Source organism: Antechinus flavipes, chromosome 5 (assembly GCF_016432865.1).
Source record: "Antechinus flavipes isolate AdamAnt ecotype Samford, QLD, Australia chromosome 5, AdamAnt_v2, whole genome shotgun sequence".
Classification (NCBI taxonomy): Eukaryota; Metazoa; Chordata; class Mammalia; order Dasyuromorphia; family Dasyuridae; genus Antechinus; species Antechinus flavipes.
Window position 1 is genome coordinate 250,292,862 of NC_067402.1, and position 27,732 is coordinate 250,320,593.

A 27,732-nucleotide genomic window follows, 5' to 3' on the forward strand; every position below is an offset into this window, starting at 1 on the left:
GGAACTAATAATGACAACAATAATACTAGCAATTAGCTTTTTTTTTTGTGTGTGTGTGTGTGCTTTGAAGTTTGCCCTGTGCTTTGTATGTTATCTCATTTGCTCTCAGAAATACTTGTGAAGTAAACTCTATTATTATCATTCCCATTTTAAAGATAAGGAAATTGAACCTGAAAGGGTCTCATAGCTAATAAGGAATTCGAACTCAAGTTTTTCTGATCTGAAATCTAACACTATTCACTTCACTATTTAGCTACATTTAATAGACTGGGAAAGTTATTCATCTCTGGGAATCATACGATCATCAATTTAGAGCTAGAAAGAATTTTAGAAGCCACTGTATAGAGCCCTTTCATTTTTTACAGAAAAAGATAGGGAAGAACAGAAAGATCAAGTAATTTACTCATGGTTACACAGCCACTGAGTTCTCTGAGCTAAGATTTTCCTAACCCTCAGCCTAGCACTTCATCCACCATGGACTCTACCTGTATCAAGTCACTTCATTTAACTCTCACCATATGAGAATGAGAAGGCTGACAAAATATTGCATCACCATTTTAGAGAAAATTTAATTAGAATTCCATGCAGTATTATGCCAACTTCTCAGAAGTAAGGAGTAGAGTCCAGCATTTTTTTTTTCTCTAAGATTGTTTGATTGTAGCCATTTAGTATAAAGTTACTTTCTCCAAACTTCAAAGGACCCATTTTACATTCAGAAACATTGTACATCTTGATTGCCCACATCTCCACTGTAGTTCCAAAGCAGCCTTTCTCTTCACTTTCTACTTTCTGTTATCTTTATTTCTATACTTTGTTAGTATATCCAGAATCCCTTTTATTGTTATTTTATTTTCTCTGGCATTTTCACTGTTTTTCTTTGCTTGTCCTGAATTATTCTTTGAGCTAGACATTTATAAACTTCTGCTCATAATTTATTTATGTAATCTTTCAAACGAGATGGTGTTAATATATTATATGCTACACATTAAAGAAAGACATATGGGGTTATGAATATAAATTGTGAGAAATTCACATTCTCCTACTGAATCAAGTTGGAAAAAGCTGAATAATTTTCTTGGGGCTTCCTGGACTTTTCAAAAGCACTTTATTCACATAAAATGAAAACATTTAAAAGAAGACAAGGAGAAAAAAAAACCAACCAACTGCAGGCATTTTGCTTTGCAAGCAAAAAATAAATAAAATAAATATCTATATATCCTAGAAATATTTAGCCATCACTTTGGGCGAAAGACATGCAAATATGTTTATTTCACATTCTTCCACTCGCTCTCCATTTTCCTCTTTGCTTCTCATACCTCAGATACAAAGTATCCTCATGTGTCAGAAGGTCTCCAGCTTGATAAGACATTTCCATTTGTATAACAGCTATCAAAAGGTAGGGAAGGTAAATTGTAAAAGCAGGAAAATAGTGGCTTCTGCCAGCAATCATAAGAAGGGTATGCACCTTTCTCCAACTCTGAATATGTTCAGAGTTGAGAGAAAAAGAGGAGGGACACACACATGTATGTGCACACACTACACACACACACACACACACACACAGAAAGAGAAAAACAGACAAGCAGACAGAGATACACATAGAGAAACAGAGACAGCAGGACAGAGAGAGACACACACACACACACACACACACACACACACACACACAGAGGATCCAGAACTTCTCAGCTTGTGATTCTTATTCTCTACTTGTAGAAGTTCATGTCTTACCAGGAGGGAATCAGGAGAAATGACAGAGGAATATGATGCTAGAATCTCTGATATTATCTGATTGACTTTCCTAATATTCTTTAGTTCTTCCTTGACATGTATATTTACATATAGTATAGACTGGTCACAGTAGTCCCAGAGGAAAGAAGAGGAACATCTAGGGAGAAGGATGCCTTGGAAGGGAAAAAAACAAAAAGAATTCAACTCCTGCACGTATCATTATTTGGTGTTTTCATGATTTTCACGATTGGTATATTCTATGGTCTAATGCTCCAAAACTGGTACATTTCTAAGAGTCATCATTTCCCTTTCTTCTTGCGAATCTTTCTCTCTAGCCTACCCATTGAGCAACACTCAGAATCTCTTTATAGCTTAGAGGAAGGTCTGATTGGTTGGTACTATCAAATGTGTTTCTTTATATCTTGTAACTAACATGGAGACCTGCTTGCTGGCAATGCAAGTTGACCACTTTGTCCTTGCATCCTTTTATGTTTGCTACAGATTGTAGTATTGGATTTTGTGCAAGTTCTTTGAAATTCAGAATTAGAACTGAAGACAGGAGGAGAGCAAGGTACCATGTAGTAGCCTGAGCTGGAAGCTTTCTGAAGTCTTGGTATGGGAAATCTGGAAGGATTTGAGTAGTGATAGTTCTGTGTCATTAAAATAGTGAGAGATGTGTAGGAGTATAGATGTAGAGTGGGAAAATCTTCCTAGCCTCCTCATGTAGAAGTCTCTTAATCAATATTGTGTAATAAATAATTACATGATGTTAATCTGCAACGGACTCTCTACAGGGAATGTAGTTCACATCTACTTAGCAAAATACATTGATTATGTAATATGAAAATTTAATTATATTAAGTGAGATAAGTAGTGCTGTATTTGTCCTTTGTTATAGAAGAGAATAAGATATCAGGGAAGTGATGCCATGGCATCCAAGTGAATTGGATTTAAGTGAAAAAGGGCTGTGTAAGGTCATGTGCCTCACTTTCCCTGCCAGAGCCATCTGGGTTTAGTGGCCAGATAAAGATCAGGATGACTGGAGATGGCCCTGGAGGCAGTGGGAGACCTTGACCTTTGTGCAGCGAATAAAGCATAGTCCTGGAGTAAGGAATATCTAGAAAGCATTCTACTTTAGATACTAATTATGTGAACCTAGGCAAGTTAGCTAATCTCTGCCCCAGTTTACTCAACATAATAGCACTTACCTACTAGAGTTGTGTGGATTAAATAAAATAATATTTGTAAAGTTTTTTGTATTGCCTATTGCATAGTGGGTACTTTAAAATTGCTTGTTCCCTTTCTGCCTAAATATAATAGCCAAAAAACAAACAAACAAAAAACCCAATGCAATTCAGTTGAATTCAATAGAAATTTTTTAAGCATCTGTCCAAGAAATTATGGCATCAACTGAAATTGAGTAGATGAAAAGCTTTCTGATAATTATTTTTCAACTGTAGTATATGTGTGAGAGATAGGCAGACAGAGACACACAGAGAGAGAAATGGACAAAGAGATTCATGTCTACACTTAACTCTCCCTACTTTATTTTTTTTTCCCATCCATTTATTTTCAGACTTCTAAAACATGTGATCTACATCTGCTAGGGAAAAGAAATTGAAAGAAGCATTTATTAAGTGCCTATTACATATCAAGCACTGTGCTAAGTGCTTTACAAATTTTATCTCATTTCTTTCCACTCACTTCTTTTTCCCCATCTTTAGGGCTTTGATCCCAACCAGTGTTTCTGAAATATTACCAAATTTAGAGTTTTTCTTTTAAAAAAAATCCTTATCCTATCTGTCCTGAAACTTTTCTCTCTTGACTTTGTGATCCTATATTGATTCAGTTTTCCTTCTATAATTTCAGCTACTTATTCCTGAAATACTTGACTCTATTAGCAAATTCCCCTTGCCCTGTCTCTAAGTATTTACCAATAATCAATTCTTCCCTATCTGCTCTTTGCTAACTTATCCCAGTTTATGACCTCTTATCAGAGCTCTATTCTCAGGTTGTCCATTGCTTCCTGGAAATTTCCATTTTGATATCTCACCAGTTTCTCCTTAACTTACTATTTTGGTGTTTCAACTGGAAATTATATAATTTCATAATGTACCTGTGAACAAATGGAACTTTTAGTGTAGTTTGGTAGATTCCAACCTAATTGAGTGACTGAACTGAAAAATTGTTAATTAATAGATTTTTAACTTAGCCTAGCTTTAGGGATTTATTCTTTTAATTTGTGTGTGTGTGTGTGTGTGTGTGTGTGTGTGTGTGTGTAATTGTGTAGATGAACTATAGATAGGACAAATGTCAAATTTATGGAGGAAGTAGAAGTGAGAGAGATGTGGGATATAGAATGACAAATTTGGGATTCAATATATTTTGAGAGGTGAAAATCTAAGAAGATATGGTTTAATAGGGATAAATGTAAAATCCTAAATTAGATAAAAAAAGCAAACACCTGAGCCCATTCAGTATAAGGGAACTATAGCCAGATACCAATCCATATAAAGATCTTAGAGATTTAATAAAATTTAAACTCAGTATGAATCAACAGTGTGAAAAGTGCCTTAAAAAAGGGAAGGGGAATGTAATTTTTGTTTTATTAATAGAAGCTAGTAAGCTCTCCTGTCCAAGAGAAGGGAAGTTTATAACATGTTACATTTTAGGTTAGATCACATGAGGAGAAATGTGTATGAAAGCATTTTTATTTCCTTAAAAGGAAGGAGTCTGGTCAGCCAAAGTATTATTTATTTCAGTTTTAGTTTTAAACTCACAATTTGACATTTTCAGTTTATTTAATCTGTAACTGTAGTTGGATATCAATCACTTTTCTAATTACCTAGCTCAGCAAAGAAATGCAATTTTGTATAGGGTGTTGGAGGGAGCAGAATAAACAAAACCAGGCACTTGATTTGGAATCAGACTACCTTGCTTGAATCCTGGCTTTGCTTTCTATTACCCATGTGATTTTGAACAAGCCATTTGACTTTTATGAGTTTCAGTTTTCTAACCTGTAAGTTAATGAGGGGCTTGAACTAAATGATCTTTAGGGTCTCTTAGTTCAAGGTTTTACAATTCTAAAAGACTGATTTTGTTACCTGATTACTTGTTCCCTGAAAGTCTGCTTTATAGTGATATGGAAACTATGCTAAGGACTTAGTTTTCTCATTACCTACTCTAATTTCTTCAATTTTTTTCTTCTTATTGCTAAAACTAACATTTCTAGTACAGTTTTGAATGATAGTGGGGACAATGGGCAACCTTGTATCATCCTTGATCTTACTGGTAATATTTCTAGTTTATCCCCATTACATATAATGTTTGCAGGTGATTTTAGGTAGATGCTACATGTTTTAAGGAAAACTCCATTTATTCCTATGCTTTCTGGTGTTTCTAACAGGAATGGGCATTGCATTTTGTCAAATTATGCTAAGAATTTGAGTAGGAGGAACTCACAATCACAATATTACTATGAACATATCTTGGATTCTGTTTAAAACAAGAGCCTTATAATGACCTCTGAAGTTAACCTAGTTCTAGAATAATAGATGACAAGATAGGTAATAGATAATAGTTATATGAGTAGTAGATAGTTAAATAGATAGACCAACTAACTGATACCCTCTCTCCAGGAACAGTAGTAGTATTAATTTAATCATAACCTGAACAAGAAGCAAAAGGCTAGGCTGGAGGGTGGGGTTAAATGCTAAGTGATACCATGAATGGCAAGATAGTCAAGGGAAACACTGTATGGGACCTGGACACATGGTTAATAATCAAGTAAAGGACAATTGCTATAAATGATTTCTCTCTTCTTTGGGCTCCCAAAGTACATATATATAAAAACATACATACATAAACACACACACACATATAAACATGTATATATGTACATGTTTATATAATGGTACAGTTTATCAGTACAGTGAGTAGAGTGTTGGGCCTGGAGTCAGGAAGACTTGTCTTCCCAATTTCAAATGTGACCTTGGACACTTACTAGATTTATGAAACTAGACAATTCACCTTGTTTGCTTCAGTTTCCTCATCTATAAAATGGGCTGGTGAAGGAAATGGTGAACCATTCCAGTGTCTTTGCCAAGAAAATCCCAAATCTCATCCCAAAGAGTTGGATGCAATGGAAATGATTGCACAACAAAACATGTATACAAACAGATGAATGCATATATATGTATATTACATACATATTATATATAATTCAGATGTGTATACACACTCAAACCTTGTCCTAATATAAACACCTTGAGAGACAGGATATTTAAAACACTGTCAATCTCTTTCAACACTTGGTACAATGTTTCACCTAGAGTAAGTGAAAGAATGGGGGGAAAATTTATTGTTTAATATGCCCCTGATACTGTGTTAAGCTCTGAAGATACAAATGTGATAGTGTCACAGGGATTGGTTTTGAGGTTGTGGATAGGAAGTAGTGTTGTGCAGTGGAAAGAATACTGACCAGAATCAAGGCATGGATTCAAATCCTGCCACAGGTGTTTATTCCCCTATGACATTGGGAAGTTATTTGGCCTCTTAGGGCTTTAGTTTTCTCATCTATAAAATTAAGGGGTTTCCTCCCAATTCGAAACTTGAGTTACTATGAACATATCTTAGATTCTATTTTCTCATATTTAAAACAAGAGCCTTGTACTAGATGACTAATAGTTGACCTATTTCTAGAATAAATATAAATAGGTTATAAATAATAGATAATAGCTTTATGATAATTAGAATAATTGACACCCTTTCTATAGGAACAGTGATAATATTAATTTGATCATTATGACCAGAACAAAAGATAAAAAGAGAGCTGGAAAGTGAGGTTAAGTGTTGTATTATAATGAATGGCAAGATAGCCAAGAGAGACAATTGTATGGAACATTTATGCATAGTTCAATGGTCAGTCTAGGGCTTGGGGAATGACTAAATGATAGTATACTTAGATACTTACTAATCATGGTAGCTCAGTCCCAAGGCAGTTTGTTCTATAACTCTCCCAGGGGCTAGTGAAGGGCAGAGAAATGAAGGAAAGGGAAAATGTTTGATGTCTTCCTGTGCTAAATAAATATTTGTGAAATTATAAATGTTTGAATGAACAAATGAATCAAGAACAAGGATATCCTTTGGTTTTCTTTAGTTTTTTTCCTCTCTTTTTACTTGGGGGAACCATTTCATTTAGCAAAATGCAAATAAAGCATTATCTGCCTCAAAAGTTTGAAGTGCAAAGACTTATAGAGGTTGTTATTAAGACCATTGTTAGAGAACCTGGAAAGTCTTTAAAACCTTTGAATTGCCTATTATGAATGACAACATGGAGCAAAGTATTACAACATTGGAAACAAAAGGAGATAGGTTTCTCAGAGGAGGCCTTGCTGCTGACTAATCAAACCTATCTGTGTTGTCAGACCTAATCCTTTTAAGCATGAATATTTCACTGTTAGAAAGCCAAATTAAAAGAAACAAAAAAGAAGAATCAAGACCAGAAAAAGACCCTGATAGAGTACTTTTGGTGAACTGGGAATCTTTAGTAGCTTTCTAAACAGATGGAAATGAAGTAATAGATTTGGAACGTAATGGTGTGTTTTTAATTGTGTTACAAAGGGTAATTCTACTTTGTCACTGAATATAAAAAATAGAATCACTTGCCTTCCATTAATATTTTTTCTCTGTCTCTTTTCTTTCAGAGAAAGAATGTGCCTCTTTTCTTCAGTGTTGGTTTGCTTACTTTTTGGGGAACTTCACTTCTGGGGGCCCGCTTGTACTGGATGGGGAACAAACCACCAAGCTTCTCCAACTCGGATAACCCTGCAGCTGATTCAGACAGCATCATGGCTCGCACTCTGACCTTCCTTTACTTACCAACCAAGAATCTCTGGCTGTTATTATGTCCAGATACTCTCAGCTTTGATTGGTCCATGGATGCAGTACCACTGATAAAAACCATTTGTGATTGGAGAAACCTCCACACTGTGGCCTTCTATACTGGACTCTTTCTTCTGGCCTACTTCAGCCTGAGGAGTCCAAGCACCAATAGAGAGTGCAATGGGAAAGCCATCTCCAATGGCAAGCAGAATGCAAATGGGCATAGCTGTCACCCAGATGCAGAGCACCAGGACTCTGAGTCTAAACCCAGCTTTACAGAGAAAGCAGAGAATGGAATTAAAAATCACATCCCTGGGCGACCACTGCTTCCTTCCACAGAGAACATTGTTGTTCTCTCACTGTCTTTGTTAATAGTTCCCTTTGTCCCTGCCACAAATCTGTTTTTCTATGTTGGTTTTGTAATTGCAGAACGTGTGCTGTATATTCCGAGTATGGGCTTCTGCCTCTTAATTGCAGTAGGTGCCAGAGCCCTTTATGTCAAATCCCAAAAGCGCTTTCTCAAGAATTTGATTTTTTATGCTACAGGTGCACTAATTATTTTTTATGGACTCAAGACTGCCATCAGGAATGGAGACTGGCAGAATGAAGAGATGCTTTACAGATCAGGGATAAAAGTCAATCCAGCAAAAGGTAATCTTTCATTCATTCATTCATTCAATTAAAAATTGAATGTATCTCCCATCGACTGCCTTTGTTATATTTAAGTTAAATTTAAGCTTTAAAAGTTTTTTAAGTTAAAAGTTGAATTAAAAGAAGTTATATTTAAATTAAGAGAAGAAAAGAAAAATAAAATGTTTAGCTTTTGGTTTATACCCCATATACAAGTTTTCCTTCTAAACTAGATGGACCACAAACCAGATTGATAGAACCATTCAGTGTTTTTATAATTGAAATATGAAACTGTTTCCCTGTGGACTGGATAAGCTTGTTCAAAGTGATCAAAATTTCTACAGAATTTGGAGAACATTTCTGATACCTTAATTCAATAAATGAAAGGAGGCTGAGGGGTTGGTATTGCCTCTTGAGTTAAAGGACTTGGATTTGCTTCTTGTTTCTGCAACTTGGTCAGGTTCTTGGTTCTCCTTGTTTTCATTTACAAAACGAGAAGGTTGGACAAGCTGGTCTCTTAAACCTCTCTCAACTGGTGACCTATGATCTCACGTACATCTCAACTATAATTTTCTTATCTTTAACATGCCTGGCACATAGTAGACACTTAATAAATGTTTATTGATCAATTGGTACTGTCTAGATATCCTCAGATATCTCTCCTGTCTCTAGATCTATGATTGTAATTTTAGATTGATTCTTTTTTTGTCACATATTAAAAGTTAGATGATCCCACTTACATTCACTATAGTGATAATGTTTTTAAAGTATTATGTGAGGTGTTAACTACAAGACACACATTAAAGTCTTGAAGAGATTTGAATCTAAAATTAGCCCTGGTTCTTCGAAATTGTATCTCTAGGTGTCAGTGTGCCCATGTGACAGCGATAAATCTGTGGTGCTTTTCTACTAGACAAAATAATTAAGGTGTTATCAAATTCTTCTCAAATTGCTCTTATTTAAAAATTACTAATTGCTTTGGGGAGCTGTCTCACTTATCATGTAGCAAAAGAACTGTTATATGTTTGAACTTTTTTCTAATTCAAAGAAAGGAATCAACACATTTTGGCATCCATTGCCAGAACAACAACAACAAAAGCATTTGGATTTGAGGTGTTTTAGAATTATCAACATCTGTTACTATGGGAAATTCTTGTTTAAGGAATTAATCAATGAGAATAGATAGCAGTGGAGTGAGAATAACTATGTTTCCAGGGCAAAAAGATGGCTTACTAAATTAGGCCAAAGGCTCTTATTCTATAAGATCCTTTTGTTTTAAAATCTTAAATCAGTTCTGCATACATTTATGATTTATAATTTTGGTTTTTTACCACTTGATGTTACCTGTGTATTTGGAAACTGATTTCACCTATTTTTCCTTATGTGATATTTTTCAGTAATTTTTCCAAGTTTGTCTTAAATGATTGAAAGACTGGACCTGAAACCAGGAAAATAGGTCCAGGCTTGTGACTTTGGGAAACTCATTTAACATTTCCTCATCTGTGAACTGAGGACAAGTATATGCCATAGTACTTGAACTTTTACAAATTTCTACTTGTATACTACTTTTTCCTGGCAGCTACACCACAGTAGATAGAGAGCTGGGTCTGAAGTCAATAAGACTCATTTTCCTGAGTTAAAATCTGGCCTCAGATACTTACTAGCTGTGTGACTCTAGACAAGTTATTTAACCATTTTGTCTGTGTTTCCTCATCTGTAAAATGAACTAAAGAAAGAAAAACTAAACTACTAGTGTCTTTTCCAAGGAAATCCCAAATTGCATCACAAAACAGTTGAATACAACTAAAATGATTAAACAATAGATTTTGTCTCATAAGGTTTGTGTATGCATATGTGTGTGTGTGTGTGATTTCATGTGTGTGGAAGGGGTATACGTATATATGTGTGAGAGAAATTTGTAAAAGTTCAAGTACTGTGAGAGTTTTAAAACCCAAACTATATTACTAAGGCCTTTGGAATACCCTGTATGTAGCTGAATGTTTATGATCATTTTTTACTCAAAAGAGGTAGTATGGTGTAGTGGTTAAAGAACTAGCCTTAGGGCAATAAAGATCTAAGTTTAAGTCCTATCTCTAAATGCTGCTGACTTATTGAAACTGGACAAATCACTCAACCACTCAGTTGTTCCAGGCATCTTTTTTTTAAAATAACTTTTTATTGACAGAACCCATGCCAGGGTAATTTTTTACAACATTATCCCTTGCACTCACTTCTGTTCCGATTCCAGGCATCTTTTAAAGACTCTAAGTTGCAAAGATGATAATTCTCTCTTAACTGAAGAACTTACTGTTTGAAAGCTCTCTATGTTGATGGAATCATAATTCTGGATCCCAAAGGAAAAAAAATCAAATAAATCTGCCAGCACATAAATATTTGAGGATTTAATTTGTGCAGGGAACCATGCTCAACTCTGAAGTATTTAGTTTATGGCCATATTGTTTTGCCCACTTAATAGAAAAAGTACATTGAGGACAGTTCTTCATTCTCAACTGGCCAATAAACCCAAGGAAAGCCTCAGAGAAAATAGACCTTGGCAGGTTCAGTCAGCAAACATAAATGTTTTCTTAAATAGAGTTCTAATTGCCCACACTTCAGTAGAGTTGATTAAAGAAAAATAGATAGCAGGGATTCCAAAGGAGAGTCCAGACACTTAAAAGAGGCTGTTGTTTACCATTACTGAACATTGGAAAAAAATAGCCTTCCTGTGGCTTTTCTCATTAGTGAGTTCTGCCCAAGTTATTGATCATCTGAACTCAAACCCTATTACTAAAAGAAATAGTTGAGTTTGCAGAGGAATGTGATACCTTGAAGAAGGCATGTGAGTATCTCTAGCAAGGGGCTTCCCTTGACTTAGAAGCTACTTTTCTGTAATTTATTTGGCAGATAATACATTTTGGTTATACTATCTAGCCTCTGAAATGTCTTTCCAACTCTCAGATTTCATGACACTATGATATACTCAAGGAAACTGAAAAAAAAATCAGTACTTTCTGGGTCCCTGGTCAATGATGATACTGGGACTAATTTTGCCTAATTATGTTGAATATGCCCCAATTATGAATCTGTTATGTACATTTTATTGTGTTTTTTTGCTATTTTGCTCTATTGAATGCTTTGTTGTATTTATTAATCTGGCCAACAGGATAAATAAAATACTTTTTCCCTACTTCCTTCATAACACTTGAGTGTGACAAAAAGAACTAGAGGCACAGAATCTTAGTTTGAATCTGAGTTCTGTTACTTATTACCTAGATGATATTGTCCAAATAACCTCTGTTCTGTAGGGCTCTTTTCCTTTATCTATAAAGTAAATTGATCAGGAATAATAATCTCCAAGGTATCTTCCACCTTCAAATAATTATAACTCTAACTTGTATTCCTCTACCAGTGATAAGTGCCCAATCATTATTCAATGAATAAATGTCATTAGTATATGTGTATATTACATGAATATATATTATATAACATATGTAGATATAGACACATATGTATATAGGTATATGCATATACATATACATACATACCACATGCTAATATTTATATAGTAACTACTGCGTGCCAGGCGTTGCACTATGCTAAACAATTTACAATGATTATCTCATTTAATTCTCACAACAACATTGGGGAATAGATGTTATTATTATTATCATCTCCATTTTACAAATGAAAAAAATGAGGCAAATAGAGCTTATCCAGGTTTATAGATAATATCTGAAGATGGGTTTGAATTCATATCTTTCTAACTCTAGAGTTAGCACATTAACCTACTGGCTCCTAGTGCCACCCTCCCTTCTCTTCCTCCTCCTCTTTCTCGCATTTTTTTCTCTCTTCGCTCATAGGTCTGTATGTATTTATGTGTATGTAAATATATATATATATATATATATATATATATATATATATATATATATATACTGACACATGTGTGGATATGTGTATATCTACACATGTATGTATACATATGCCTATAAACAGCAGTGATAAAATTCAAAATGAATTCCTTTGGTTCTTTTTTGTATCAATGCTTTATATATGTGTGTATATGCATATATAAAGTGTGTATATATGTATATCTATATCTATTTATCCATATAGTCAGAGAGAGAGAGAGACAGACTGATAATGATTAGATATTGCCCCTTTAATTCAGGAATTCCAAAAGAAGTCAAGCTTAGGCATCATAGGATCTCCAGAAAAGGTAGATAATATGTTCTCCTCAATGCTGCTATGTAAAATCTATTTAGAAAAGTGACACATTAGAGACTAGATTGAAGAAAACATATAGTTCATATGAGTTATGTATAACTTTCTCACTTTCTATGTCCAAGATATTTAAAAGTGAGTGCCTATATAGATCCTGGGGGTACCTTATACAGTGGAAAATGCCTCATTTTGGATTCAGTGCCCATCTTCTGGAACATAAACTTGATTTTGATATAAGGGTAGTTCTTTAAAAGCTTACTGCTTCAGTTTCTCTGACTATAAAAATGGGGATGATGGTGTTGGCCACTGGGAAATATTCCAGTTTAGCTATTACCTGGGAGTAAATCAGGCAATTCTGGAAAACAGTGATACCATGTTCAGTGTCATCAAGGACATGGTGAAGGCCACAGTAACCAGTCTCTCATGTTGTCTAAGGTATTCTGTACAAAATGTGAGAATCTGTGCAGAAGTAATAACTCTCTATGATTTGGAACAATGTTTTCACATTGATTCTAGTTGCATAGTTTACTCTGTACTTTTTTTTTTTCTGGTCAGCATACAAAGCTAGCTGTTCTATTTGGCAAGAATTGTTGGAATCCTTAACCTCCCCAAGAAACCTGCTCCCAGAGAGAACCATTATATTTTAAAGAAGAAAAACACCACAAAGAATCTTCCTACTTAGAGGGTTAATCTAATTTGCTTGATAGATTATACATCTAACATACTTGATCTTCTTTAAGTTTATCTCCAATTAAACTCATTTCATTGGTTAATTTCTTATTTAGGCTTTTGAAAACATCAGTAGATTTTGTAGACATCATTCTATGTCCTATAAATCAATCTAAATTCATCAGGAACAGGTCTTTGATTGTCTTGTTTTTTGTGTTGGAAGGGCCTTCATTATACACATACTATTATCTCCTTTGGGAGCCCTGGATCCAGGTGGCAATGGCTATCTATAAATTAGCTTTTGCATACAAATAATTGGTAGGTGGAACCAAAAAAATTGTTGCATAAAAACAAAACAAAACAAAACAATACTATAACTTCAGAGTTCAAGTCTGGATAATGGAAGAATGATAGTTGATTTTAGACTTCTCAAGCCACAAGTACTACCTCATTAGCAGAAAGAAAATGTCAAGAAAATACTAGACAAAGTTGATTACTGTATCTCAGTTGTGTCTAAACGACTGTTTATATGTTTGCATTTTTGTTCAAGGAAGAAAGGAATTTTCTCTTTGATTACTGGGATAATGAAGAAGCCACAGAATCTTTAGAATTTTCATTCCTTTTTTTTTTTTTTTTTTTTTTTTGATGAGTGATTGTGATAATGGAATTGGACTAGCATTTATAAAAGAAAAAGAAAAATTCCCAGTACATAGCAGAGATTTCCATGGTAATGAATATCCTGATCGAGAAATTGTGGGAGTAGCATTTCTATGGAGAAAAATTATCATGTGGCTGAAATTATGAAATAAGACCTATTTCTGAAACTATCTAGGCATTTCCTAAATTGGTTACAACATTTTTAATTTGCTATATATTGCATGCCTCTTAAGTTGGCTTAAAAAATGGAACTCCTTTTTAAAAAAATAAAAACAAAGTAAAAACAAAAACAGACAAAAATATAGCAGAATTTCAAAAAGCAAACCACACATTAATTTAACTTGTGCTTTGTCTCCAATCAGAATTTGGCCCTCAACAATTATTACTACCTGAATGACAATCCTCTCCTACTATCTAAAATCCCCAGGATTATGAAATGACCATATTAATTAATAAACATCCATTCAAATAAAGAAGTAGAATAGTGAGGGAGAGAGATACAGCTTTTGTGTTAGAAAGCATTGGCTTCCAGTTCAGTGTGACATAATACTGGTTATAGGACTTAAAGCAAGGCAAATAAATTCCTAGAATGCAGACAGCTCTTTGATACTCTTAGTTGTAGAGGAATCGATTTCTGTTGATTGGGGAAGATTCCCAATGTGTGAGGTTTCTAAACTCATGAATTAATAGGCCCCTCTTACTCCTGAAAATATATTTATAACATTTTGGATAAAAATGAAATGTAAGTTTCAAGTAAAATAGTAACTAGGGTCTATTTTATGGATATGCTGTCAATAACTTCCCCTTTTCTATTTATAGAACCATTTATGATTTTTGTTAATGTTTCCCTCTTATGACTTCTATTTTGTAGCAGAATTTCAGACTCAGCTACTTATTCTAACATTGAGTTATATATAGCATCTTTCTTAAATCTCAAAATAAGAATTTTTCACCAAGGAATTAGACATAAAACTTTAATGTTTTAATTTACTAATAATTGGATCTTAGTATTTGCTTTTATTATATATTTAGTATTTATTAGTATTAGATCTTAGTATTTGCATGGACATATAAGGGAAGTTAGGTGGTGCAGTGGATGGAATGCAAGGCCTGGAGTTAGGAACACTTATCTTTCTAGGTTCAAATCTGGTCTGAGACACTTACTAGCTTTGTGACTCTAGGCAAGTCACTTAAGCCCATTTACCTCCATTTTTCTTCATCTGGTAAATGAGCAGGAGAAGAAAATGGCAAACCACTCCAGTATCTTTTCCAAGAAAACCTCAAATGTTATCACAGAGTCAGATATGATTGAAGTGACTCAACAGTCACACATGACTGAAAAATAATTTAGCAACAATAATCTACATTACACATCTGACATCAAGAGTACTAGTGAGTGCAGAAACATTTTTATAATCTTAGAAAATCATGCAAATTAAAATATTTATTCCTCCCATTCATAGACCTAAGAAAGATTTGTTAACATATTGTGGATAGTAAGCACTTAGCAAACATGTATTGCCTGGCTGTTGTTTGAAGCAATTATGAAACAAGGAATTTATTTCTTTGGTTGCTAATATGGAGGCCACAAAATTTTTAAAATTTTCATTCCTTTTTCATTTTTTAGTCAGTGATTGAGATAATGGAATTGGACTCAGATGGATCATTTGAGCAGCAAATCTGGCAATAATATTTGCCAGAATAAAAATTCTGGCAAAAATACCAGGTTTTGTGGTATTGTTTTTTCATTTTAATTCATGATTTTGTCAACTGGAATAGGTATTCTTAATCTTCTTTGTGTTATAAATACCTTATTTCAATACATGAAATCTGTAGATGCTTCAGAATTATACTTTTAAATTCATAAAAATAAAGGATATGCCATTATGGAAGACATAAATTATATTGAAATAAAAATGTAATTTCATGGTACCAGTGAAATGTGGACCTTGTGTTAAGAACTTCTTTTCTAGAATATTCAAAATTTGATATTTTCTTTAGCTGTTAGTATTTTAGCAATATTTATCCCTGATTACAGATAAATCATAATTTCAAGCTTTATATACATTCATCGAAAAACAATCAGAACACTTTACTTCCAAACACATATATGTCAAAGGCTTATCCAATATTTTGTCACCACCAAAGGAGTTGCTAAAATATATATATATATATATATATATATGTGTGTGTGTGTGTGTGTGTGTGTGTTTGTGTGTGTGTGTGTGTGTGTACACACACATCCTCTTTCCTTTTTAATAAGCTCTTTGGGATACAGATGCAGTAATGATATTGCTGCATCAAAGGGTATGCCCAAGTTGATTGCCCTTTGAGCACAGTTCCAAATTGTTACCCAGAATGGTAGTTCAGTTCACAATTCCACTAACAATGCATCGGTGTCTTACTTTTCTCACATCCTCTCTAACATTTATTACTTTCTTTTATGGGTGGAGAGGGTGTCATATTGGCCAATCTGATAGCTGTGAGTGGTAGCTGAGAATTGTTTTAATTTTTATTTCTCTAAACAAAAATGACCAAGTCTTATATGCCTATAGATAGGTTTTTTTTTTAATTTTTTCATCTGAAAACTGCCTGTTCATATCCTTTTATCTTTTATTAATTGGGAATGGCTTGTAGTCTTATAAATTGTCTCAGTTTTCTATATATTTGAGAACTAAGATATTTATCAGAGATATTTGCTGTAAAGATTTTTCCCTAGATTTCTGTTTTTTTTTTTTTTTTTTTTTAATCTTGGTTGTATTGGCTTTGTTTGTATAAAAGTTTTTTTTTTTAATTTAATATATTTAAAGTTATCTGTTTTGCATTTTGCAGTGTTCTCTACCTCTTGCTTGGTCATGAATTTTCTCCCTCCATAGATCTGACAGTCAGACTATTCCTTGCTTTTTAAAATTTGCTCATGGTGTCTAATAATCTATTTACTTCCTTAGTTTCTATCTTGTTCATTTTTTTATTGGATTTATCAGATTCTGAGAGAAGATAGTTGAGGTTCCCTACTAGTATACTTTTGTTATCTATTTCTTCCTGTAACTGATTTAATTTCTCCTTTAAGAATTTGGATACTATACCACTTGGTGCATATATGTTTATTAATATAACTTTATTATCTATGGTAAGATATAGTTTTTTTCCTTACCCTCTTTTATTAGGCCTATTTTGGTTTTTGTTTGTAATTTTGATTGTTACTCCTTTTTTTTTTTTTAACTTCAGCTGAAACATAATAGACTCTGCTCTAGCCCCTTTCTTTTACTTTGTGTGTGACTTTGCTTCAAGTGTGTTTCTTATAAATATGTAGGATTCTGTTTTTTGAGCCATTCTGCTATCTGCTTCTGTTTTATGGGAGAGTTCATTCCATTCATATTCACAGCTATGATTACTGCCTGTATATTTCCCTCCATGCCATTTTTCCTATTTCTCCTCTCCTTCTTTCATTTTTTTCCCTCCTCACCAGTGTTTTGTTAATGTCTATCATCTCTCTTGATCTGCCTTCCTTCAATTCTTACCCGCCTCCCTTTATTTAATCTCCTTCCCTCCTACTTCCTGGTTAGATAAGATAGACTTCTATATTCAACTGATTATGTATATTTTTCCCCTTTGAGATAATACTGATGAGAGTAATAAATGTTCAAGTGATGTTCATTGTCCACCCTCACATCTTCCTCTCCACTGTAATAGATCTTTCACACTTCTTCATGTGAAATAATTTATGCTACTCTCCCTTTCCCTTCTTTCTGCACCCAGTTCCTCTTCTTTCTCATTCCTTAATTTTTTTTAATGTTAAGAGTTTTATTTTTGAAAAGAGTTTAAATCAAGTAAAATTTAATCTAAAGTGGAAGTAAAATAACTATGGACTTGAATTTTGATTTCCCCTCTCACTATTAAAAAAAAATAGATACTGCTTTTCAGATATTTAAACTTCAGTAACTAGCTGGTTTCAAAATTGTTGAGACAAACTGTAGACTTGTATTTGGGTAAAAATATCATCTTATTCACAAAATGAAAAACATCTATGTAACCTTCCACTGAGACTACTGATTGCCAGGGCCATCCATACAATCTTCCCTGGAAACACATGAAGAAGATCCAATGTTAAGGTGTCAAACGGCCTTTCTTTATTGATAATCACAGCAGGCATTAACAGGAAGCAAGAGCAAGTGTATGTATGTTTCTTTGTCTCTCTTTCTGCATCTCTGCCTCTCTCTACTTCTCTCCACATCCTTCTTTGCCTATGGACTCCAAGTTGGCCATTTATATTTATTCTTCTCTGGCATTACTCCATGCTTAGCCCACTTAGCACTGCATAGGTGGATCCACAGAAGGGATACACCTGGAGTTAGTGCTGCATCCTAAGAAAAGATCTAGCAAGAAGCCATCACCCCTCTCATCTCAAGGAAACATCTGTAAGACATAACCTCCTGCCTCAGAGGCCAAGCCCCTTTTTACCTCCTGGGTCCACCCTACCAGCTGACATGGCATACATGGCAATTCTCAGAAGGAAAATCCCTAACATATCCCTTTTTCTGCTTAGCAGGGACCGCTCATAAAACCAGCTTTGATATTAAAAATATAAAAATATATCTACATATAAAACATAGGCTTAAAGTAGAAAAAGTATAAAGATGCAATAAAGGGGATGAGAAAGGATGTATGTTCGATCAAGTGTTAGTACTAAAGCTAGAGAAGAATTTCCCCAAGTTTTCCACAAGGGGCCACCTCAAGTAGTCAGATCCAGATTCATCTGTGGCAAAGGGATGAAAATCTCATCTTCTAGAACTACTTCAGGCTGACAAGGGACATATAGCTGGCCCTACCCTACAGGATCCAGACTGAAAAGAGGGGAGATGAATGACTTGTAGGCAGCAGCAGCAACATCCAGTACCAAGTGTCAAGATCAGGTCTAAGATGATTTCAGGTTGACCACATGGTTGGTATTTCTGGAATTCTTCTGAAATCCAGTGGCCTTCCTCATCAAGACCTGCAAGACATAAATATCCCGGCCCTCTCCAAAATACTAAAGTTGGACCTTGCCGATGTCTTTCCTTGTCCTTTCAAAAGACTTTTTGAATGTTCTGATGCTTGAAGCCCTGTTTTCATAGGATCTAGTTTTCTTTCCTGTAAACCTTTATCCACATCCACCTATCTGGCTCTCTAACTTGGACAGCTATGTCATTGGGGATTATCACGGGCAAACTTATACCCTGACCCATTATGCATTCCTGCTTTCCCATCTTTCAATGAGGCTATTGAACTTTCCCTTGCGGGGTCTGGCAATCTTTACTTGTAACCTCTCCCTCAGAGATTACTGATTGCTAGCATGCCTAATCCCAGGCCTTCGGAAGTCTCCATTCACTGCCTCATCAAGCAGTGGCTCTTGTTCAACACAGCTCCCATGTAATATTCTCTCTAAAATGTAATCTTCTCTGTTGGGATTTTCTTAGGGTCTCTAGGAGCAGCCTTTCTTTCAGTTCAGTAATCACCACATGAGTAGCCAGGGATTAAAGTCCAAATCCTTTATTGTCTCTTTCCAAGTCTTGTCTCCTTTCCTGCAGCCCAGTTAGTTTCTTATAATCCAGATCTTTTATTATCTCCTTCCTGGGGCTGGGCAGCTTTCTGGAGAGCCTTTCATAATGGCCTTGGTTCTGAGAACTTGAGCTCCTGCCTGCCTTCTCTGCTTCTGAATCTCCCTGACTGAATCCTGATGAGGCTCCTAGCTTATATATGGTCTCTTATCAAAGGTGTGAATCTTGTGGAACTATAGTAAGTACTAAGTACATGTACTGAACTAGAGAACTGTTAAGCACCATGCTAAATTAGACAACTATTGCCTCTTTCAATTCCACTGACTTAGCACCTTGTTTCAAGTTCTGGCCCATAACACATCTGGACACAGGAGCTTGTGAGCTCAAGTTGAAAGACACTGGAGCCAACATTCTCACATCTTTTTATCATCTCCTCAAGGCTTGCATCCTTATCTAAGGAGGACATGGTTTTCTGGCTTTAGTGTTCTCTCTAGCTAATTTCCAGTTAAGAAGACCAGCTGCTTCTCCTTTACCTACTAACCTCTCAACAGCCACCTGTAGCGAGCCACAAAATCAGGGAAAGGTTCATATAGGCCTTGTTTGCAACTTTTTTTTTTTTTTTTTTTTTTTGCTAAGTCTGAAAGCAGAGTCATCCATTGCAGAATCTCCCCAGGTGTAAAGCAGACTTTAGCAAGAGTCTTCCAATTATTTGGTGTTATATACTGCTGGAGGCTAGGAGAGCCAGCAGTTCCTTAACATATGGAGATTCAACCCTGTAAGTGTTAAATGACTCTTTCAATTCCTTAAATTTCTTCCACTCTAGTGGGGCCACATTCTTTCCTGGGAGGCTATCAAACACACCAAATCCTTGCTTCCTGGTTCCCTTCATTTGATGCCTTCTGTAACATACATCCTAATTCTGACTGTAAATCTGGCTACTTCCTGCTTCTTTCCCCACTGCCTCTTCCTGTGATGTCACATCTACTTTTGGCTTGCTTCATCAGTCTTGGGGTCTCATCTCCTTTCCCATGATTGGACCAGCTGAATTCATGAGGTCCCTGGCCAATTCTGTCCCTGTATGAAGACAGGCTGATCTTGGGGGTCTCGTCTTTTTTCCCATGCTTGGACCAGCCGAACTCATGAGGTCCCTGGCCAATTCTATCCCTGTTTGGGCCATTTGTAACCTCCCATCGAAGCTACTGATTGCCAGGGCCACAAATACCAGTTTTCCCCGGAGACACATGAAGACACATGTTAAGATGTCAAACAACCTTTCTTTATTGATAATCTCAGCAGGGGTTAGCAGGAAGCAAGAGCAAGTGCATGTATGTTTTTGCAGCTCTCTTTCTGCATCCTTGAATCTCTCTACATTTCTGCTTCTCTCTCCTCTCCGCATCCTTCTTTACCTATGGCAAACCTGGCCATTTATATTTACTCTTCTCTGGGATTACCCTGTGTCTAGCCCACTCAGCACTGCTTAGGTGGATCCGCAGAAGGGAAACTCCTGGAGTTAGTGCTGCGTGCTAAGAAAAGATTTAGCAAGAGGACACACCCCTTGCCATCTCAAGGAAACAACCTGTAAGACACAACCTTCTGCCTCAGAGGCCAAGCTCCTTTTTACCTCCTGGGTCCACTGTATCAGCTGACATAGCATACATGGCAATTCTCAGAAGGAAAGTCCCTAACACATCTAAGTGATATTTATTTGCTTACAAAGAAAAAGAAGTTCAGTCAATAAGGGAAGCCATAGGTTGGATTTGCAAAGATAGTTGTCCTGAAGTCAGAGGAAGATGTAAAATGCAGGTGTCACATTGATTTACATGGAAGTATTAAGAATAATTTTATTTTAAAAAACATTGTAGCTGGACCTAGTCATCCGAGTAATCTAGGTATATTCTAAAAGATATTGGGAGGATAATACTATGAATTAAGCTTTAATATACATAAAATTTGAAGTTGAGAAGCTTGTTGTTTCTATTTTTTCTTCTGGAAAAAAGAAGAAAGAAGAATAAAGGAAATGGGGAGACTCCTCAAAGCAGGTCATTTTCCTTGTGTTTTACCGAGGATGATTTCATGGAAATTTAGGTCTCAAAGCTTTGGAATCCAACCTAGGAATCCTCTTTATGACAACTTAAGTAATTGATTATACAAGACTGCAATGACAATCACCACTGAAAGTCAATGCACTCGTTAAAGTAGAAATTCTACTTTTTATTGTTGTTTTTTTCAGTCCTGCTCAACTCCCTCTAACCCCATTTGGGTTTTTCTTGGTGAAGATATTGGAATGATTCCCCATTTCCTTACCCAGCCCTTTTTACTGATGAAAAACAGGTTTCAAAGAAGGTTAAGTGACTTGCCCAATGTCATAGGAAGTGAGAGACAGGATCACAAGCTCAAAGTAAGTAGCCAGATTTGAACTTATGAAGATGAGTCTTTTTAATGCCAAGCTCAGTGCTCTATTCATTATGTCAACTAAATGCTAGAACAATTTATTGTATTACTCTGAGATATTAAGATTAGTATTTGATACTTATAGGGTATAAGCAGGGATGTTTTTCAGTAGATACTCTGTGAACATAGTAGCTGAAAAAAGCTGATGCTTCCAAGTCTATAAGAATCAGAACAGATGCGGGAAAACTGGGACACTGATGCATTGTTGGTGGAGTTGTGAACGAATCCAACCATTCTGGAGAGCAGTCTGGAATTATGCCCCAAAAATTATCAAACTGTGCATACCCTTCGATCCAACAGTGTTTCTTCTGGCTTATATCCCAAAGAAATACTAAAGAAGGGAAAGGGATCTGTATGTGCCAAAATGTTTGTGGCAGCCCTGTTTGTAGTGGCTACAAACTGGAAATTGAATGGATGCCCATCAGTTGGAGAATGGCTGGTTAAATTGTGGTATATGAATGTTATGGAATATTATTGTTCTGTAAGAAATGACCAGCAGGATGAATACAGAGAGGACTGGTGAGACTTACATGAACTGATGCTAAGTGAAATGACCAGAACCAGGAGATCATTATACACTTCAACAACGATATTGTATGAGGATGTATTCTGATGGAAGTGGATTTCTCTGACAAAGAGACCTAACTCAGTTTCAATTGATAAATGATGGACAGAAGCAGCTACATCCAAAGAAAGAACAGGGAAATGAATGTGAACTATTTGCATTTTTGTTTTTCTTCTTGGATTATTTTTATTCTGAATCCAATTCTCCCTGTGCAACAAGAGAACTGTTCTGTGATGACCACGTATTTAAAATCAGCCAGAGTCAGGAATTCAGGTTAAGGGGAAAATCTTCAATCTTTATTGAAGAAAGTGCACTTATTGAAGAAGTGAATAAGGATTGTGATAGCAATATGGGCAAGAAAGATTGCGATAGCAATATGGGCAAGAAAGATTGCGATAGCAATATGGGCAGCTGCGACAGGAAGCCAGCTAGCAGAGAGAGATCTGAACTGAAAGGCTGTCACAATGGCAATACAAGCAGTCTCTCCTTCCCCTTCCTTTTCCACTCCCCTGCCTCCACCCACCAAAATCGTCATTTCCTATACACACACCAGGACTTGCACAAAGAGTGGGCGGGGGCCATTCTTTCTCCAAGCTTATATATTAATAGATTATGGTCCAATTATTATTTAGCCTCATGTGCTTGGGGAGCACCCCCTCTAGGGGAGGGGGTGGAGGGAGGGAGGGGAAAAATCGGAACAGAAGCGAGTGCAAGGAATAATGTTGTAAAAAAATTACCCTGGCATGGATTCTGTCAATATAAAGTTATTATAAAATAAAATTGAAAAAAAAAAAAAGAATCGGAACAGCCTTGTGGCATGCATTTCCAAGAGCTGCTATGAGCTAAAGGATCTCTTTTGCATCCTGGAAGTCTTGAGAGAGTGTCCTAGATTGAGCACCTCATCACCCTTGGTTCTAAAAGAAACAATAACAGTTTTTGAGTAGGAGTCCTAAAAATATTTCTGAAAGCACATGAAAGATTATAGAAAGTTTAGTTCACTACCTGTATCCCTGTTTTGAATATAGATTTTTCTTTTAATAATTACTTCAAATGATATTTCTGATTGGTGTTTATTAAGAATTAGTTATGCAAATTATGAAGCTGTAGCTTATTAATAAAGATTTTATGTATTTAAAATAGTGGCTTATAATTGAATTTCTTAGGCTCCCTTCTCCAGAACAGAATTGGTTGAATAATATAAGCTATTAAGTTTGCCATCTGCACCCATGCAAAATGCATTTGGTAGAAACATGGGTAGAAAACTGATGTACAGTGAAGGATTCCATCATGATTTATCAACAGCATCTTCCATTAATCAGCTTTATAGAAAGAACTACATATTTGTGGGTAGTGAATATGCAGGGGATCTCATGTTTAATTCTCTTTTGTTCTCATAACTAATTTAAAAAATTAAAAAAAGTTTTAAATTGGCAGTTAGTAATTAATTCTAGGGCACTGTTTTTAAATGGTTGTTTCTATTGATTTTGAGGGTTTGAGGAAGCAAATTATGAAACACTTATGCTTGATAGATTAGTTTGAAAATGCATTCCTTTTTATTCTCTATTTTTAGAATCATAGAATTAGAGTTAGAAAGGCTTTAGAAATCATGTAGTTCTGTGACATCTAAAAAGTTTAAGAAACATAGTTTCTGGTTAATTAGTCTTTTCCCAAAAAAAATTTCTAGCATTTTATTAATAAAAGGAATAGTCATTTGGCCATATCTTTCTTGGATCACAAATGAATCATGGCATTTGTTTTATAGTTTATATGCCCTTAGAAAATTGAGTGTTCCTGAGAGTGACAATCAACTCTGAGAGAATAAATGTTATAATGAGGTGGGTTTATTCTGATGAAGATATTGATATATATGATACCAAGCCCCTAAATCTTGGTCAAAGAGATTTTTCAATTTCCATGTCACCTGTTTGACAAAAAGAAGAATCCACATTTTCCCAGATCTGCTTGAGTAAACACAAATAGCAGAAATTTGCCATTCACCTATACTTAGAACTTCTTTGCTACCTTTGATTAGATCTTAGCCATTCTAATTGGTTGGTTTCTTTATATGGAAATAGAAAAACAGAAAAACCTTGGTCCAAATTCACTAATTAGTTATTAATATGCGAAAGAAATAATCATTTTAGTTCATTCCCTTAAGTTTGTCAAAATTTTCAGCATGTCTGTCTCTTTGTGATTCTGTTTGGGATTTTTTTCACAAAGATATTGGAGTAGTTTGTCATTTACTATTCTAGGTCATTTTACAGATGAGGAAACTAATACAAACAGGGTGAAGTGACTTGCCAAGGATCACAAAGTTTGAATGTTTTTGAGGCTAGATTTGAACTCAGGAAGATGAATTCCTGATTCTATGAGAAGCACTCTATCCACTGCATTGTCATTTTAAGATAGCAAATCTAAAGATAGAGAGAAATGACTTCACTGCATGTAATAATGAACAGAGCCATGACTTGACTCAATGTCCAGGTCATAATGAACCCTGAATTATCAAACTATAGTCTATGTGATAATCTAGGGATCCAGCAAAATCTTCAAGTATTAGCAGAACTTTGTTTTCCCCAGAACTCATTAAACTTGGTTTATGTGATTGATTGATAGATTTTTTTTTTGAAAAAGATTCTTTAGACACTTTTTTCTCTACTCAGGTTCAAGTGTCTCAAGTATGTGTTAGCATTTAGCATGATGAGGAGACATTAGCATCATAGGATCGTAGACTTAGAACTGTAAGGGATCTTAGATGTTCTTGTCCAGTTCCCTTATAGATTAGAAAAGATATATGTATAGAAAGAGTCCTGACTTGGAGGACTCTGCTACCTCAGATACTTAATTGCTGTGTGATTATCAGTAAATCTCTTAACTTTTCTGAGCCTCAGTTTTTTTCATATTTAAAAGAAAAGGGCTGAATTCGGAAATCGCTTCCAGTGATCCTAAAATGTGGACTTTTGTATGTTTATTTATTTGACTATGTATGTTTATTATAAGGGACTTTTCTTTCCCCTTCTCATTCTCCTTTCCCTCTTCTTCCTTTCCCTCTCTTTCTTCTATTGCCTGTTTTTCTCCCTCTCTGTCTTTCTTTCCTTCCTCTGCTCTTTCCCTTCCCTGTTGCTATTTCTCTCTTTCACCTTTTTTTTCTCCTTGCCCTTTTTCCTTTTCTTCCTCTCTTCTTTTTCTCATTCTTTTCTCTCTCCCTCCTCTTCTCCATTCCTTTCCCCATCTCCTTTTACTCCTTTTCCCTTTTCTTTCTTTCCCTCTACTCCACATCTCCTTTTTTGTTCTCTTATTTTTCCTTTTTCTCTACCTCCTCCTTTTCTTTCTTTCTTTTTCTTTTCCCTTTCTTATTTTCCTCTCCATCTTCTTTCTCTCCCCTTCTTCCTTTTCTACTCCTTCCTCTTCTTTTTCCCTTTCTCTTTTCTATCTTCTGCTTTTGCTACTACTTGCCTTCTTCCCCATTCTTCCTTTTCTTCCTTTTCTTTCTCCCTCCTAATTTCCCTCTCTTCTTCCTTCATAGGTGAAGCTTCAAGGAAAAAAAAGTTTAATTTTGTTAATTGAAAAAAGGAGAAATTGAGGCCCAGAGAAGATGTGTTTGCCTATGGTCATTTAGGGGATATGTATGGCAGAACCAGTATATGAATCTAGGTCATCTGACAGCAAATTTAGGACTCTATCTACTGAAACTAAGTTGAATGTAATCCGATCAATAGAGTTATTGATTTCCTGTAGAGCAGAGCACTGTCACATCTTGCCTTAAATGAGGTCCTCTTTTGAGCATTATAGTATTTTGTGAGTGGAAATTTTAGAAAGAGAGAATATTGTGTGATATAGGAAATGAACTCTCTGCCAGTCAAGTGTGTTGAATTCTAGAAAGATAGATGAGGATTTCTTCCTGAATGAGAAATTGTCTTGGAATTGACTAGAAATTATTTCTTTGGGATTCTGAGTTTTCCAGGATATTTCGTGTATTGAAACACTTTGAGATCATTTCATATCAAAATTTATTGGAGAAACTAAGCACATTTACTTTGAGGAAGAGAAAACTTTTTTTGTCTATAAGTAGCTGATTTATCAGTCATCAAAGGGATTAGATATTTTTCTTCTACTTGACATGACTAAGAACATTGAGTAGAAGTTGTGGATGCAGGTTTTAGCTCATTGTAAGAAAATATTTCATAACTATTTTATCTGTGAAAGAAGCCAACTGAGTTGGTAGTTATTTCCTTCTCCATGGAGGGCCTTAATAGAGGCTGAATGTCTCCCTGTTGGATTGGACTGGATGGACTTAAATGATAGAATAAGATACTGAATTTCTCTCCTCCCTTATTTGTTACTACATTTGAGGATGCTGTGTCTATTTACTGCCTTTTATACTGAAAGCACCCAAAGAAACAAACCAATAAATAACTTGTCTTTTGAGATTGCATTCAGTTCATCATTAAGTGTATTACATGTCTAAATCGTTCCAGGTACTATGAATGTGCTAGATTCTGGGCATACTAAAAAAAATTAAGATGGGCTGGTGTATTTAAGATGGATTAGATTTAATTTAATGGTGTCTCCAGAGGGCAAAACTAGGTACAGTGATTAGACATTGTAGAAAGACAGATATAGGCTTGATAGAAGAAATAACTTCTTCAAAATTAGAACTGTGAAGTGGAAAGTAATAGATTCTTCTCTACTGGAACTTTTCAGGCAGAACTTGGCAGCTGAGTGGGCCATGGGATTGAGTGCTAGGCCTAGAGTCAAGAAGACTTGTGAGGAGGAAGAATGGAGATCAAATAGTCCAAATTGGCTATAATGTAGACTAGTAGAATCAAACTCAAGAGAAACTAATCCATATATATAATTGTTGATGTTCAATTTGTCTTATTCTTCATGACCTCTGTTTTTTGTTTTGTTTTGTTTTGGGCAAAGATATCCGGCTAGTTTTTCATATTTTTCTACAGCTTATTTTAGAGATTAAAAAAAAAAGGCAAATGGGAATAAGTGATTTGACCTTTCACAGTAAGTATCTGAGACCAGATTTGAATTCAGGAAGATGAGTTTTTCCAGTCTCCAGATCTGGGTTGTTCCTCTATCTACTGCACCACCCAGCAATCTATATATAAGGTGGCTGCTTATCCATAATTAAAGATCCTGTGGGCATATATTGACTTAGTCTTAAAATGAAGAATTATCTATATTTTGTTACATTTTTATTTGGTTTGTTAAATTTTTCCCTGTTACATTTTAATTTAGTTCAGATATACTTGTGAGCAGCAAGTGGTTCTCAACTTGTGTTTGATCCCTTCAGTATAGGGAATTTGGAGATAAAAATTACATTTATAAGAATTTTAAGTATAGATTACAGCTAGTCTGTGGAAGATCTTGGAC

General features: G+C 35.3%; 1 protein-coding gene across 2 annotated transcripts in view; it reads left to right on the top strand.

The window, feature by feature from the left end:
- Positions 1-27,732, top strand: part of TMTC2 (transmembrane O-mannosyltransferase targeting cadherins 2) — a 535,380-nt gene that overhangs the window by 252,408 nt on the left and 255,240 nt on the right. For both annotated transcript variants that reach the window (XM_051961459.1, XM_051961458.1), the window contains one exon: positions 7,437-8,265. In XM_051961459.1, coding sequence (XP_051817419.1) covers positions 7,437-8,265 — 829 coding nt within the window. The remainder of the gene's footprint in view (positions 1-7,436; positions 8,266-27,732) is intronic.